Source organism: Nansenia antarctica (genome assembly GCF_963989245.1).
Source record: "Nansenia antarctica genome assembly, chromosome: 11".
Taxonomy (NCBI): domain Eukaryota; kingdom Metazoa; phylum Chordata; class Actinopteri; order Argentiniformes; family Microstomatidae; genus Nansenia; species Nansenia antarctica.
The window spans coordinates 19,699,322-19,715,570 of NC_137681.1; the positions used below are offsets into that span (position 1 = coordinate 19,699,322).

At 47.4% G+C, this 16,249-nt stretch overlaps 1 protein-coding gene across 1 annotated transcript; it reads left to right on the top strand.

Annotated features, from left to right (window-relative positions):
• Window positions 1-620: 620 nt before the first annotated feature.
• LOC308167973 (receptor-type tyrosine-protein phosphatase H) lies at window positions 621-15,931 on the top strand (the record flags this gene model as incomplete). Its single annotated transcript, XM_080542453.1, has 17 exons — window positions 621-684; window positions 3,234-3,379; window positions 3,829-4,030; window positions 4,327-4,587; window positions 5,240-5,374; window positions 5,921-6,163; window positions 6,583-6,846; window positions 7,305-7,398; window positions 7,486-7,533; window positions 8,723-8,804; window positions 9,171-9,261; window positions 9,348-9,448; window positions 9,871-10,008; window positions 13,972-14,094; window positions 14,706-14,863; window positions 15,050-15,185; window positions 15,782-15,931. 17 exons carry the CDS (start codon window positions 621-623, stop codon window positions 15,929-15,931), a joined length of 2,436 nt encoding a protein of 811 aa, XP_080398579.1.
• Between the last annotated feature and the right edge of the window lie 318 nt (window positions 15,932-16,249).

Sequence of the window (16,249 nt, forward strand, 5' to 3'; positions counted from 1 at the left end):
AAGAAAGGTGACTTAACTTACTTAAGTGACTTGGAACATGGCATGGTTGTTGATGCCAGACAGGCTGGTTTGAGTATTTCAGAAAGTGTTGATCTACCGGGATTTTCCCACACAGCCATCTCTAAGGTTCACAGAGAACGGTCTGAAAAAGAGAAAATATCCAGTGAGCAGCAGTTCTCTGTGCGAAAATGGTGGTGGTGGTGTAATGGTGTGGGGGATATTTTCTTGGCTCAAATCTTCAGCAACTGCGTGATGCTTTAATGTTAATATTGACCAAAATCTCTGAGGAATGTTTCCAGCATCTTGTTGAATCTATGCCACAAAGAACTATGGCAGTTCTGAAGGCAAAAGAGGGGGTCCAACCCAGTACTAGCAAGGTGTGCTTAATGAAGTGTCCGGTGAGTGTAGGTCAAGGTTAGGTCAGGTGGGGTATTAAGGTGCTGAGGTCAAGGTCGGGTCAGGTGGTCCTAAGGTCAAGGTTGGGTCAGGTGGAGTACCATGGTCCTATGGTCAAGGTTGGGTCAAGGTTGGGTCAGGTGGGGTACCATGGTCCTAAGGTCAAGGATGGGTCAGGTGGGGTACCATGGTTTTGAGGTAAAGGTTGGGTCAGGTGGGGTACCATGGTGCTGAGGTCAAGGTTGGGTCAGGTGGGGTACCATGGTGCTGAGGTCAAGGTTGGGTCAGGTGAGGGTATCCCTCTGGGCCCATGGTGCTGTGTGAACCAGTAATGTCATTGGACACTGATATACTAATGAGTTTACAACATGTACGGGTGTGGGTGTACAGGTGTATGGGTGTACGGGTGTATGGGTGTACGGGTGTATGGGTGTACGGGTGTATGGGTGTACGGGTGTGCGGGTGTACGGGTGTATGGGTGTACGGGTGTATGGGTGTACGGGTGTATGGGTGTACGGGTGTATGGGTGTACGGGTGTATGGGTGTACGGGTGTATGGGTGTACGGGTGTATGGGTGTACGGGTGTGCGGGTGTACGGGTGTATGGGTGTGCGGGTGTACGGGTGTATGGGTGTACGGGTGTACGGGTGTGCGGGTGTACGGGTGTGCGGGTGTACGGGTGTATAGGTGTATGGGTGTACGGGTGAACAGGTGTAGGGTGTACAGGAGTATAGGCGTATAGAAGTATGGGTGTACGGGTGTAGGGTGGGTGAGTAACCTTTTTTTTCTTTTTAATAATGTTCCGAACTGTTGATTTCACCAAGCCTAAGATTTTGACTATGTTTCAGATTTTTCAGCCCAATAATGACTTCTTTGACTTTCATTGACATTCCTTTGGTCTTCATGTTGACAGACACCAATATCAGACTCCAAAGGCAAATCCAAAGCCTAGAATCAATACTACACATTGTGACAGCTCTCTTACTTTTGGGTACCCTAAAATAGGGGAACTATGCATAAAAAGTGTTGGTGAAACCAATATGTACCCAAATACCCTCAATAGGTACTACTTTAACCTCATAGTAATTGTTTAGGCAGGGGCAGCCAATCTGAATGGCTTGTTGAATCCCATGTTTTCCGAAATATGCAGCCCACAAAAAACGGACCGAATTGCTTTATTTCAGTTTCTGTGTTAGTAGGGTCATCAGAGTCCCAAATGTATAGCACAAGCACTAAAATCTTATTATTTATTTTTTTACAATATGGGACCTTTAATGTATTTAATTGAAAAGGAGAGAACGCACATCGCAAAAAAATTCAAGAAGAAGACGCACACCTTTAATGTATTAACATAGGTTTATTGATCTATAGGAATGTTGTATGAATGTAATATAATGAAATGAATAACAAGGTGATAAGATAACACATTCAGGCACTCATCTGACTCATATTCAAACCAGGAAACACACAAGCCAATCATTAACTACTGATCAATCCATGATTATTATGAAGCTTGAGGGATGACATAGTAATTTATGCTAAGTCACATGCTACAGTTTACAACTTTGGGAAATAGAGAAGGGAGAAAGCAGAACTGGTAACAGCAGTGAGAGAGAGAGAGAGAGAGAGAGAGAGAGAGAGAGAGAGAGAGAGAGAGAGAGAGAGAGAGAGAGAGAGAGAGAGAGAGAGAGAGAGAGAGAGAGGGAGAGACGCTCAATGTAGTTGCTTGCTTCCACTATTACGGCATACAACTGTGTGTGTGGTTAGATTAGATTAGATTAGATTAGATTGGCTTCATTACATTCGTTTTGTTCAGGTCAGCACCGACATACAAACACACACAAAAGTAGACAAAACAACACATTGTCCTTTTAGGGGAGTGGTTACCCCCAGTTCCTCAGACCCCAGAGTGACTAGTCTCCACAGCTCTGGTTGGTCTCAGAGATGTGTGTTCTTCTGTCCTGTATGTTCTAACACACAGCTGTCTTCCTGCTTTCAGAGTCAAACGACTCCTACAGAACCAGCTACAACCATCCCAGAAACAACCACTCTGGCGCTTCCACCACGTAAGAGTCAAACTACACCACTACAGCCACTCCGGCTACATTATTTACCTGTGTACAGGACATTACATTATTTACCTGTGTACAGGACATCTCATTATTTACCTGTGTACAGGTCAGTTCATTTCTGATGCCATCAGATGAATCCGATTTGTGTTCTGATACTTACAATGTGTATAAGAGAAGTTGAACTAATACAACATGTTTAATAAGAGACCAGCGTAACTGTGCAGTGAATCATCTTGTTTTCTGTCTCAGCTCCCATTGGTACTCTCAGGGTGACAGGGCGTTCTGAGACTTCTATAACTCTGCAGTGGCCCAAGGTGGACAGTGTCTCCAGTTATGAACTGCAGGTCAATGGAAATGAGAACATCACAGACATCACAAAACCAGAGGGAGATGTACCAGTGATACACACAGTCTCCTTTCTCACAGCTGGGACCAGATATAACTTCACTATCTACACCGTACGTGGGAGCGCCCAGAGCAGTGGAGTCACAGTGGAAGCCATCACTCGTATGTGGTCTTTGAATTTACTTCATGATCTCTATGCTTGAAAAATGTATCAGAGTAGTAAAAAAGTAAAAAAATTACATACAAGTAAAAAAAATATGTATACGAATAAGTAAATATTATTGATTTGCAAAATTGGTGGGATCCTGGATGATCACAAATCCACTGTATGTCTTCTATACTGTAATCCAGTCTATGTGTTCTATACTGTAATCCACTGTATGTCTCCTAAAACTAAAGCTTTCCTTTCTCTCTGTCTCAGGTCCTCCCAACGTAGCTGGTGTCACTGTAGCAGGGCGCTCTGAGACGAGTGTCACTCTACAGTGGGCCAATGTCATTGGTGCTTCCATGTATGAACTGGAGCTGGATGATGGAGAGTTCAGAGAAATCCCTGCACCAGAGGGAGAGGTAAACGTGACAGACACAGTCTACTCTCTCACTGCTGGGACTACATATGGCTACATTCTCTACACTTATTTAGAGAGAGACAGGAGCAGTGGATATGTCTTCTCTGTAGTCACTGGTAGGTGTCCGTCACTAGACGTTTAGATATTTATATTTAGATATTTTTATTTGCTTTAGTAATATTATTTTACACAATTAAAATGGTCCCAAAGCCAGACCTGGCATTAAACAAAATGTATGCCTTACAAGATGTTTCTGATGAACAAGTTTTGTGCACATTTAGCTATGATTTTGAACAATGTTGTCAAAATGCATAGCTACATTGATAACAATGACAAGTGTATGTCTTCTTATAATTCTACTATAAAGTTGTCTTCCTCTCTCCATCAGTTCCCCTCAATGCAGCTGGTGTCAACGTAACAGGACAAGATGAGACTAGTGTGACTCTACAGTGGACCAAGGTGGACAGCACCCCCGCCTCCACCTATGTGTTGCAGTTCAGCAATGGAACTAACACAAGCATCCCTGCACCAGAGGGAAATGTAGTGACGTACAGAGTCTCCTCTCTCACTGATGGGACCATACATGACTTCACTCTCTACACTGTCTTTGAGACCATCAGGAGCAGTGGAGTCCCAGTTACTGCTGCCACTGGTGGGTGGAATTGAAATAAGGTTATGGACCTCAGCACTGATCTTTTCATTAACAAATCAAAGTTGACCTTGGTTCCAGGCTAGTGGCTGTAGTGATTAAATACATGATATGACAAACTAATGTGTAACAGGCTGGGTCAACATGGACGAAAAAAGCATTTGCCATGAGGCCAAGAGGCCAGATTCAACATCACCTCCACTACAAACACACTCAACCATGAAGAGACGTGTAGTGGATGTCTGAGGTTGTCTGTCTGTATGATTGATCATATTGATTCCTCTCTCTTTTTGCTTCAGCTCCCCTCAATGCAGCTGGTGTCACTGTAGCAGGACAAGATGAGACTAGTGTGACTCTACAGTGGACCAAGGTGGACAGCACCCCCGCCTCCACCTATGTCCTGGTATTGGATGGAACTGTGACTAACATCCCTGCACCAGAGGGAGATATAGTGATGTACACAGTCTCACCTCTCACTGCTGGGACTCGACATGACTTCACTCTCTACACTGAGTTTGAGAACATCAGGAGCAGTGGACATAACTTCTCTGCTGTCACCCGTGAGTGTATCATTCTATAGCATTGATGCCATGTTGTTGTGTGCAACCTTGACCCATCCTTCATGTCCTGTTCAGTGTACTGAGTGATATGACAGAGCTGGAGTGAGTTGTTGTCTGAGTCAACAGTCTCATGGCTGAAGTGTCTCTCCTAGGTGCCTGAGACCCAAAGGTTTGTGTTCACTAGAGGCAATACCAGGGCTTTAGCTCACTGGGTTAACACTGTCTTAGTAAAGCTGACATCCTAGGTTTGATCCCTCTCTCTCCTAGGTCCTAGAAATGCAGCGGATGTCAAAGCAACAGGACAAGATGAGACTAGTGTGGCTCTACAGTGGACCAAGGTGAACAGGATCTCCACCTATGTCCTGGTATTGGATGGAACTGGGACAAACATCACTGCACCAGAGGGAGATGTAGTGACACACACAGTCTCCTCTCTCACCGTTGGGACTAAATATCACTTCACTCTCTACACTGTGTTTGAGACCATCAACAGCAGTGGACATGACTTCTCTGCTGTCACTGGTAGGACATGTTTAGATTGGGACCAGATTGCTCTGAATATTCTCTTCTGTTGTTAATAGTAATATTGCTGTGGTTTTAGAATGGAGGAGTGAGTGTGTATGATTACTCTCCTTGTCCCTCTCTGTCTCAGCTCCCCTCAACGTAGCTGATCTCACTGTAGCAGGGCGCTCTGAGACTAGTGTCACTCTACAGTGGACCAAGACCAGCACAATACCCAACTATGTGCTTCAGTTTGGTGGGACTGACAAACCGTTCACAGTGTCAGGTGAAGTGGGAGATGTAGTGATGTACACACACTCACCTCTCACTGCTGGGATTAGGCATGACTTCACTCTCTACACTGTGTTTGAGGGAGTCAAGAGCAGAGGAGAAAAGGTCTTCGCATTGACAAGTAAATATCCTTCATTCATTGACTTCATATTAAAATATCACAGTTCTTGATTAAATGTACAATCGATTTCTTATCATCAGACTGAAATATCACAATACAACCTCTAGCTAAAGATCTGAAGAATGATATGAAGACTCTTTATTTTAATCTAATCTCAGTAACAAGACAGACAGCTTTGTCTGAGGAAGCACCAATTGGAAACCCAATACTGGATGTCACCAAATCATACAGCTTTATGAACCATCTCATACAGCGTTATAAACTAGCTCATACAGCTCTATAAACCAGCTCATACAGCTTTATAAGCCAGCTCATACAGCTTTATAAGCCAGCTCATACAGCTTTATAAACCAACTCATACAGCTTTATAAACCATTGAGTGTGAAGCTGTGAACAGATTCTACTTCCTGTCTCCTGCAGAAATAGACTGTGCTGCTTCCTCCTGGGGCATCACCAACTCTTCTATCCAGAATGAGGTCCAGGGTCTGTTCACCATGGCAACAGCCACTAACAGCATCACTGGAGAAAACTCTCCAGGTGTTGTCTCTGGAGAGGGACAGGTGTCCTTCCCTGACCTCTACCCTGGATCCACCTATGACGTGTCTCTCTGGTTTGAAGAGAACTCTATAAGGCTTCTGCAGTATGAAGTCACTCTGACGCTGGGTGAGTCTGTCCCTCTCCTTCATCAAAATGACCTTACAGTTGATGTAGCGGAGGTGATTAGGAATCATGCTCTGTATAACGGTTTGCGTCTGTGGCATCCATGCAAGAGGTCCCTGGTTCAAACCCTGCTAGTTACACTGGGTCTGTATGGGATAATTGTGGGATACATGTTGTGATACACAGTACTATCCACTGTCCTAACATCTCTCTAAAGGCTAGTCATTAGCAAAGAGGGCTAACAACTCTCCTCTAAAGGCTAGTCATTAGCACAGAGGGCTAACAACTCTCCTCTCAAGGCTGTCATTAGCACAGAGGGCTAACAACTCTCATCTAAAGGCTAGTCATTAGCACAAGAGGCTAACAACTCTCCTCTAAAGGCTAGTCATTAACATGGATGTCTTCCTTGTTGTTGTGTCCAGTTCCCCCAGACCTGACAGGGCTCAACTGTCGCTCCTCGTCTTGGGGCGATGCCATCTCTTTATCCTGGACCGCTGTGAGTGGAGTCTGGAGCAGCGTGGAGGTGAATGTAAATGGGGGAAGCCCTCGCAAGGTGGAGGGAGACCAGGTGAAGGAGGCCCAGATAGGTGCTAAACCTGCCCAGACCTACCGCATGACAGTAGTCTCTCTCTCCGGGATCCAGAGGAGTAACGCCATTACTATCAGCTGTACCACCAGCCCCAATGGTGAGTTAGAACTGTAGCAACATCACTATCAGTAGTGTCGTGGTAGTCGTGGTCATAGTGGCTGTAGTAATGTGCTGTATTCTGTCTATGATGCTCTATATCTATGTGTCCTCCTGTAGTGATGTATATCCTGTCTATGATGCTCTATATCTATGTGTCTTCCTGTAGTGATGTATATCCTGTCTATGATGCTCTATATCTATGTGTCTCCTGTAGTGATGTATATCCTGTCTATGATGCTCTATATCTATGTGTCTCCTGTAGTGATGTATATCCTGTCTTTGATGCTCTAATCTATGTGTCTTCCTGTAGTGATGTATATCCTGTCTATGATGCTCTATATCTATGTGTCTCCTCTAGTGATGTATATCCTGTCTATGATGCTCTATATCTATGTGTCCTCCTGTAGTGATGTATATCCTGTCTATGATGCTCTATATCTATGTGTCCTCCTCTAGCGGTCATAGTGGGCGTGATCATTCCTCTGGTGTGTGTCCTTCTCCTGATTGGTCTGGCTTTCTTCATGTGGCGTCGGAATCCAGAGATACTCAGGTTGGTGCTGCCTTGGTGATAATGACGGTCAGGCAGCAAACCTATTTTAAATCTACAATCAATAACCCTCTGTTTCCTGTTCCATAGCAAGCCAATGGCATTCAGGCAATCCAAATTGTCCAGCGACAACTTTAAGTAAGTATATATTTCATTTTCATTTCATCTTCTCCTTCAGACCCTCCCCCTCCTCCAGACTCTCCCTCTCCTCCAGACCCTCCCCCAGACACTCCCCCTCCCCCAGACCCTCCCTCTCCTCCAGACCCTCCCCCAGACCCTCCCTCTCCTCCAGACCCTCCCCCAGACCCTCCCTCTCCTCCAGACCCTCCCTCCCCTCCAGACCCTCCCCCAGACACTCCCCAGACCCTCCCTCTCCTCCAGACCCTCCCTCCCCTCCAGACCCTCCCCCAGACACTCCCCAGACCCTCCCTCTCCTCCAGACCCTCCCTCTCCTCCAGACACTCCCCCAGACCCTCCCTCTCCTCCAGACCCTCCCTCTCCCCCAGACACTCCCCCAGACCCTCCCTCTCCTCCAGACCCTCCCCCAGACCCTCCCTCTCCTCCAGACCCTCCCCCAGACCCTCCCTCTCCTCCAGACCCTCCCCCAGACACTCCCCCAGAACCTCCCTCTCCCCCAGACACTCCCCCAGACCCTCCCTCTCCTCCAGACCCTCCCTCTCCTCCAGACCCTCCCCCAGACCCTCCCTCTCCTCCAGACCCTCCCCCAAACACTCCCCCTCCCCCAGACCCTCCCTCTCCTCCAGACCCTCCCCCAGACCCTCCCTCTCCTCCAGACACTCCCCCAGACCCTCCCTCTCCTCCAGACCCTCCCCCAGACCCTCCCTCTCCTCCAGACACTCCTCCAGACCCTCCCTATCCTTCAGACCCTCCCCCAGACACTCCCCCAGACCCTCCCTCTCCTCCAGACCCTCCCCCAGACACTCCCCCAGACCCTCCATCTCCTCCAGACCCTCCCTCTCCTCCAGACCCTCCCTCTCCTCCAGACCCTCCCTCTCCTCCAGACACTCCCCCAGACCCTCCCTCTCCCCCAGACCCTCCCTCTCCTCCAGACCCTCCCCCAGACACTCCCTCAGACCCTCCCTCTCCTCCAGACCCTCCCCCAGACCCTCCCTCTCCTCCAGAAGCTCCCTCTCCTCCAGACCCTCCCCCAGACACTCCCCAGACCCTCCCTCTCCTCCAGACCCTCCTCCAGACCCTCCCTCTCCTCCAGACCCTCCCCCTCCCTCAGACCCTCCCCCTCCCTCAGACGCTCCCTCAGACTGTGCTCCTACATGCCCCTCCATGCCTGTTCACCTGTGTGTTCCAGGGCCGTCCCGGTGGGGAAGTTCTCAGACCACTACAACCATCTGAGTTCTGACCAGAACAGGACGTTCAGTCAGGAGTACGAGGTGAGCCAGAGACCTGCTGACTCCGCCTCCACACTCGAGACGTTGGCTGTGTTCCAATACGTGTTGGAAGAACCCCCCGTTCCTACAAGAACACACCTATAAGAACACCTGAAACATCATACTGGCAAGAATGCAAGAACGCATTTTAGAACACAGCCTGGTCCCAGATCTGTATGTGCTTTAGCCTGGTCCCAGATCTGTATGTGCTTTACCTGGTCCCAGATCTGTGTGTGCTTTAGCCTGGTCCCAGATCTGTGTGTGTTTTAACCTGATCCCAGATCTGTATGTGCTTTAGCCTGGTTCCAGATCTGCGTGTGCTGTATCCAGCTCCTAGGCCTATCATGTGAGTGTTGTGTCTCTCTGTAGGACTTCGGCCCAGTCGGCACCGAGCAGATCCGTAGAGCCGCTGAATTACCGGAGAACGTGCCTAAGAACAGGTTCACCAACGTTCTACCATGTAAGAGAACCCTCTCATTCACACATGGCCCTTGAGCTGCTGTTTCTCAACATTTACTGGACTGCTTTTTATTTTATTTTTTTCAGATGACTGGTCCCGGGTGAAGCTGTCGACACTGAACCAGGATGCAACCTCAAACTACATCAACGCCAGCTACATAGCTGTCAGTCCTGCAGCTTACACACACACACACACACACACACACACACACACACACACACACACACACACACACACACACCCTGCTCTTACTGTAACTGAGCTGCAATACACTGATGGACAAACATGATAAGCTACATCACTCTGGGATGGTTGGCTGGGGGCGTACATCCTTATGATGGACTAATGATCTACAGATAAGCATTATTATAATGAAAGTTATCCAAATGGCTCTTTACACTTGCCAGTGACCTCCAATGGCTCCAAACCTAATATAATCATAAAATGTCATAATGTTATGTTGTAATAGAATCTTACGGTGCCTATAAATGTTGATGTGGGATGTAGGGGGCGTGTCATGGTTACCATGGTTACCGGGTTATCTTGGTCATGTTCAAGGAATTTGGAATTTGGGTTATCACCCCCCTGCTTGCTGGTTATTGTTTCCAGGGTTACGGCAGCAACAGCAGACAGTACATTGCAGCGCAGGGTCCTCTCCCCTCCACTGTCAACACCTTCTGGAGGATGATCTGGGAGCAAAGGGTAAAGGGAGTGGTCATGGTTACCAACTGCACTGAAGGAGGGAGGGTGAGTCAGAGTGAGTGCATGTGTGTATGTTAGCTTTGTACAGTGTGTGTGTGTGTGTGTGTGTGTGTGTGTGTGTTTATGTGAGTTTTGTATACTGTGTGTGTGAGGGCGGGGATATACTATAAGTGAGGTGCAGGGTTAAATTGGGATTGGGTAAGTGGGGTAGCCCTAAAAAAAGCATTCTGGGACAGATGTGCATGCAGGTGCCAGAATTCATTTTTTTTTTTACTGAGATCTGTTTAGTGATCTGGAGCAATTTAGCCAAATCTAATTCAATGGTTTTTTCATTTTTGTTTTCATTGAGGAAATACTGAGCTATTAGGCTATTCATACTGTAGCAAGTTGAACTTAAAACAATCATCACTATATCTTAAGTATGATATGGAAACAATACACGTAAATTATATTAATTCATCTTGATAAGCTACATAGTTTCCAACCCTTTGTTTCCCAATGTCTTAGCTCAATAGTTCCCAGATAGGTTAGGGTTAGTACAGATAGGTTAGGGTTAGTACAGAGAGGTTAGGGTTAGTACAGATAGGTTAGGGTTAGTACAGATAGGTTAGGGTTAGTACAGAGAGGTTAGGGTTAGTACAGATAGGTTAGGGTTAGTACAGATGGGTTAGGGTTAGTACAGATAGGTTAGGGTTAGTACAGATGGGTTAGGGTTAGTACAGATGGGTTAGGGTTAGTACAGATAGGTTAGGGTTAGTACAGAGAGGTTAGGGTTAGTACAGATAGGTTAGGGTTAGTACAGATAGGTTAGGGTTAGTACAGATAGGTTAGGGTTAGTACAGATGGGTTAGGGTTAGTACAGATGGGTTAGGGTTAGTACAGATAGGTTAGGGTTAGTACAGATAGGTTAGGGTTAGTACAGATAGGTTAGGGTTAGTACAGATGGGTTAGGGTTAGTACAGATAGGTTAGGGTTAGTACAGATAGGTTAGGGTTAGTACAGATAGGTTAGGGTTAGTACAGAGAGGTTAGGGTTAGTACAGATGGGTTAGGGTTAGTACAGATGGGTTAGGGTTAGTACAGATGGGTTAGGGTTAGTACAGATAGGTTAGGGTTAGTACAGATAGGTTAGGGTTAGTACAGATAGGTTAGGGTTAGTACAGATGGGTTAGGGTTAGTACAGATAGGTTAGGGTTAGTACAGATAGGTTAGGGTTAGTACAGATAGGTTAGGGTTAGTACAGAGAGGTTAGGGTTAGTACAGATGGGTTAGGGTTAGTACAGATGGGTTAGGGTTAGTACAGATGGGTTAGGGTTAGTACAGATGGGTTAGGGTTAGTACAGATGGGTTAGGGTTAGTACAGATGGGTTAGGGTTAGTACAGCTAGGTTAGGGTTAGTACAGATGGGTTAGGGTTAGTACAGATGGGTTAGGGTTAGTACAGATAGGTTAGGGTTAGTACAGCTAGGTTAGGGTTAGTACAGATGGGTTAGGGTTAGTACAGATGGGTTAGGAAACACGGGACGTGATGTTATACTGTCCATTGTGCCAATGGATGGTACGCACATGAGGTTTGCCTTGATGTTGAGAGTGGCATGGGAGCTGTATCTCAGACATGGGAAGGATGTTAAATTTCGGGACACATCGTCAGTAGAGTACCTTTGAATCATGGGGTGTTTCGGCCTTTTCAACACTAGACAGACACCCTCATCTAAGGCGGCCAGCTACAGGGTGATCAAGCCTGAGCTTGTGTCCCATGCCCAATCATGAGAATTGCCTGGTTGTTTAAATGGCGCAGCCCACGGGACTATGCAAGGCAGGGGTGTCCTCTTCCCTGAGTCAGGCCTAGAGCTGACCGCATACCTTGTTCACCCTCCTCCTGGAGGGTTCTGACCTGGGTTCTCAAGTGGGAGTGGGGGTACAGGGGGATTAGTGAGCGGGTCATGTTGCTGTTCTTTGAGCCCAGCAAGGGTCCTTCCGCTTGATCCATATCCACTGGCTGCTTCTTTCGGCCGCTTCAGAGAGTGATCTAATTGTCTGTCGCAGAGCCTGTCCATGGATGCCAAGGTCTTTCAGCAGCCTAATGGTGGAAGAAGCCACGAAACCTCTGCATCCCACTTCACCCGGATAGACTTTTGCCTTCCATCCTCGTTGTTGAGCGTCTGCTGCCAGTTCTGTGTAGCGCAGTTTCTTGCGCTCATAGGCCTCTTCAGATGAATTCTCCCACGGGACTGTGAGCTCTATGATGTAAACAGACTTCAGTGAAGGGGACCAGAGTACCAAGTCTGGTCTAAGGGTGGTGGCTGCAATCTCGTGTGGAAAGATTAGTTGCTGGCCAATATCGACTAGCATCTTCCAATCCCGGGCCATGGCTAGCTGTCCAGCTTCTGGTTTGGTTGGAGGATGGTTGGACTTTTTCTGTCCCTCTCGGATGAATGTTGGTGCCGTGATGGAATTGGTTGTTTTCAAGGGCAAGGAGTTGGTGGTATTCCTCTTGCTCTCAAGAGCTGCTGCCAGGCTCTTGAGGACCTGGTTGTGCCTCCAGGTGTAGCGGCCTTGTGTGAGGCTGGTCTTACAACCGGACAAGATGTGTTTGAGAGTCGCTGGAGTTGGGCAGAGGGCACAGGTTGGGTCCTCACCATACCACTGGTGAAGGTTCTTTGGAGATGGGAGCACATCATAGGTAGCTCTGATGATGAAGCTGATGTTGCTTGCCTCCATTCCCCAGAGCTCCCTCCAGCTGAGCTTTCTCCTTTCCAGACCTTCCCACCTCATCCATTGTCCCTGCTTTGCAAGAGAGACGGCCTTCGCGCTTCTTTCAGCCTCCTCCTGACGGCGCACCTCCTCGACCACCATTTTCCTCCTCTCTGATGTTGAGGCCTTACGCCAAGTTGGTTTACTTGCTGCAAGGCCAAAGCCTCCTCTTCCCAGCTGGACATGCCCCACGATGTCATTGTGCCTCAGGGCTGACGTAGCATGCTGCACCGCGTCAGATGGTGTCCATTTCCGTCCAGTTATAAGGGGTGGTACAGCATTGCTGATGGTCTGGTCTCTGGAATCCTTCAACGTCATCTGGAGTCTTACTTTAGAGCACTTGTACTCTTCGGTGAGGCTCGTGATGGGTAGTTCAAGGACCCCTTTTCCATAGAGGCCGATGTTGGTCAGACAGCGTGGGACACCGAGCCATTTCTTCACATATGAAGTTAGGGTTAGTACAGATGGGTTAGGGTTAATACCTTCTGGTTAACCCCCATTTTCTAGCAGACTTTGTTGTACACCAACTCTATAACCCCTAAAACAGACCGCAAGCATCAACCTCAGCAGCGTGTGTGTGTGGCGGAACTGCTGCGGCTCTCACTGTTGTGGCTTCCAAACTGTCTGCGTGTCTTCTGTGGCTCTAACTGCGGAGCTGCTACTGCCAGCCCTATCTTTGTACATTGAGTTTTGCCTAGGCGAGAATAGGTGAGAGTCCTAATCTAACTAGCTAGCTACTTGTCGGTTTACTTGTTTGGTGCCCTCTCTACACATTTCGCACAGCGGCCTCTTGTCATCTCACTGTCGCTGATTTTGTGTGCGAGGTCTACCCCCAAGTTTTTTTTTTTTTTTTTGTCTGTCTTACATGTAACGATGAATTGAGAATCAAGGACCCCAATTGAAATAAGCCAGTGGCTTTCTTGGGTTTTTATCCTTTTAGTTGACCTTGTATGTAATATGTACTTTCATGTACCTACTTCTGCAAATCTTCTAATAAAGTTTTCAATCAATCAATCAAAAAACGTATGAGCCACCGCGCGAAAGTTGAGCGTGTGTGCAGAAACAAAACACTGACTGACCGATTGGAACACAGGGGTACAATAACAGAGCCCTGTTTTATCCATAATGTTAAACTTCTTAAGTGGAAGCCTCGAAGCTCAGCCCAATTTAACCCCTGGTGATACGGCTGTGTGTGTGTGTGTTCAAGTGATGCTCTGTGTTCTCATTGGCTGTGTGTGTATGTGTGTGTTCCACAGGCCAAGTGTGAGCAGTACTGGCCTCTGGACTACACGTCCTGTCACTATGGAGACCTGCGGGTCACGGTCAAGGCTGAGAACAAACTAGCCAACTGGACACTGAGGGAGTTCGCTGTGAAACATGTAAGTGCACCATTAAATCATTATGTGTGTCATTAATCACAGCGGGACCGGGTTCTGTGAGCTAGTGCACACCTTGGTAGTGGATTCTTGAACTGGACTGTCGTGTCAAAATGTTCTGTTGAACTTGTTTGTGACAAGTGTTGTGGCTTTACTTTCCCTTTCCTGAGGAGATTGGTTGCTAAGCGCAAGTTAGCAGCCTAGCTTGAAAAGTGGAGTACCAGCCTGGCATATTAAACATACAACCTTTGATCCAACATTAGTGTCCAATTCTGTCCACACCCCATTAACTGTCAGGTCAACATGAGTGATGACAGAGCGGGGCATTGACCTTCTACGACCTGAGGCAAGGTCCGCAGCGCCATCTACTGGATATCTGTTAAAACTATATTTAGTGACATGGAAATATGCAGTATTTCATATTTTAATGTTGAGGAATGGTTTTCTCATGTGTGTACTAGACACTTATGGAGATGTCCACACAGATGTTTCTGTTATTATGGAGATGGGTCTAATGTGTTTTTGGTTTGCTTGATGTTTGAAGTGTTGACATCAATGTGTGTGTGTGTGTGTGTGTGTGTGTGTGTGTGTGTGTGTGTCTGGCCCCCTGCCAGATGGACACAGCAGAGGAGCGCGTGGTGAAGCACTTCCACTTCACGGCCTGGCCGGACCACGGCGTCCCCGAGGGAACCCTGCCGCTCCTGCAGTTCAGAGGGCTGGTCAGGCAACACGTAGACACCCAGGGGGGCGGGCCCACCGTCGTACACTGCAGGTAGTCAGGGGGTACAGTTAAATGTTGCTGTGTGTGTGTGTCCGTGCTGTGACATTTCTGTGTGTGTGTCAGTGCTGTGACATTGCTGTGTGTGTGTGCGTGTGTGTGTCAGGGCTGTGACATTGCTGTGTGTGTGTGTGCGTGTGTCAGGGCTGTGACATTGCTGTGTGTGTGTGTATTCCTCAGTGCTGGGGTGGGCAGGACAGGCACCCTGATCGCCCTGGATGTGATGCTGCAGCAGCTGGAGAGAGAGAGAGCTGTGAGCATCGCTGCCTTCGTCCACAAGATGAGGCTGAGTCGACCACTCATGGTCCAGACAGAGGTATCACACACACATGTACACGCACACACATGTACACACACACACACACACACACACACACACATATACACAGTCACTTTACTCAGTACTACCTCTTACTCCCACTGCCACAAGAGTGCAATACTGATGACATTTCTACTATATACTAGTAGAAAGCTGTAAAAGCTCAATTGTCCAATTGTCTCACTTATGTCTTGTAACTATTGTCACTTTATTTATCTTGACTATCTTGCCTTATTTGTCTTTGTGCTGCAATGTCAAGGAACCGAAGCCTAAGCATGTTACTCTCTTACATTACGTAATGTGGCGTAACAATACAACTTGAAACACACACACGCATGCATACACACACATAGATATGGGCTGACCTCCCTGTTGAGACGAAGGCCCCTGTCTGGAGACAACCCTAGTCATCTACACGTGTGTAGCTCTGAAAACATTGGTCAGCTATAAGGATGAATGCTGCCCTGTGATTGGTCAACGTAGGTTCTATTGATACAAGAATAACGAGTCAGTGACACGCGACAGAGTGTAATAACCATGTAATAACAGTTATTAATATATTATTGTAACCGTCCCTTCTTCTCTTCCTGCAGTCCCAGTATGTCTTCCTGCACCAGTGCATTCTGGACTCTCTGGAGCCCAACACCAAGCTGCCACCGCAGGAGAACTTGTACGAGAACGCTGACATGATCTACGCCAACGCCATGGCGATCAGGAACCACCACGCCAACACCAGCGTCTGACGGGATGGGGGAAGGATATTTTGCGAGGGGGTGCTGCCTAAAATGTAGTGAGGGGGTTGTTTCTACCCAGAGAAAATATTGTCCTTCACCTGAGCGCTTCTGTTTCCAGCAGACACAACAACATCCAGTAGACTAGATGTCACACAGACTTCCACACTGTCATTAATTACAAAAATAAATAAATAACAGACACCTGCTGCTGTGCACCCCCCTCCCCGGCTACGACTGTGTCCCAGTTGTTTTGTATATTTTTCAACACCAGTTCACAGACCGTCACGACTGTGTCCCACTTCTCCCCTCTTGTCCTAAAGTATACAC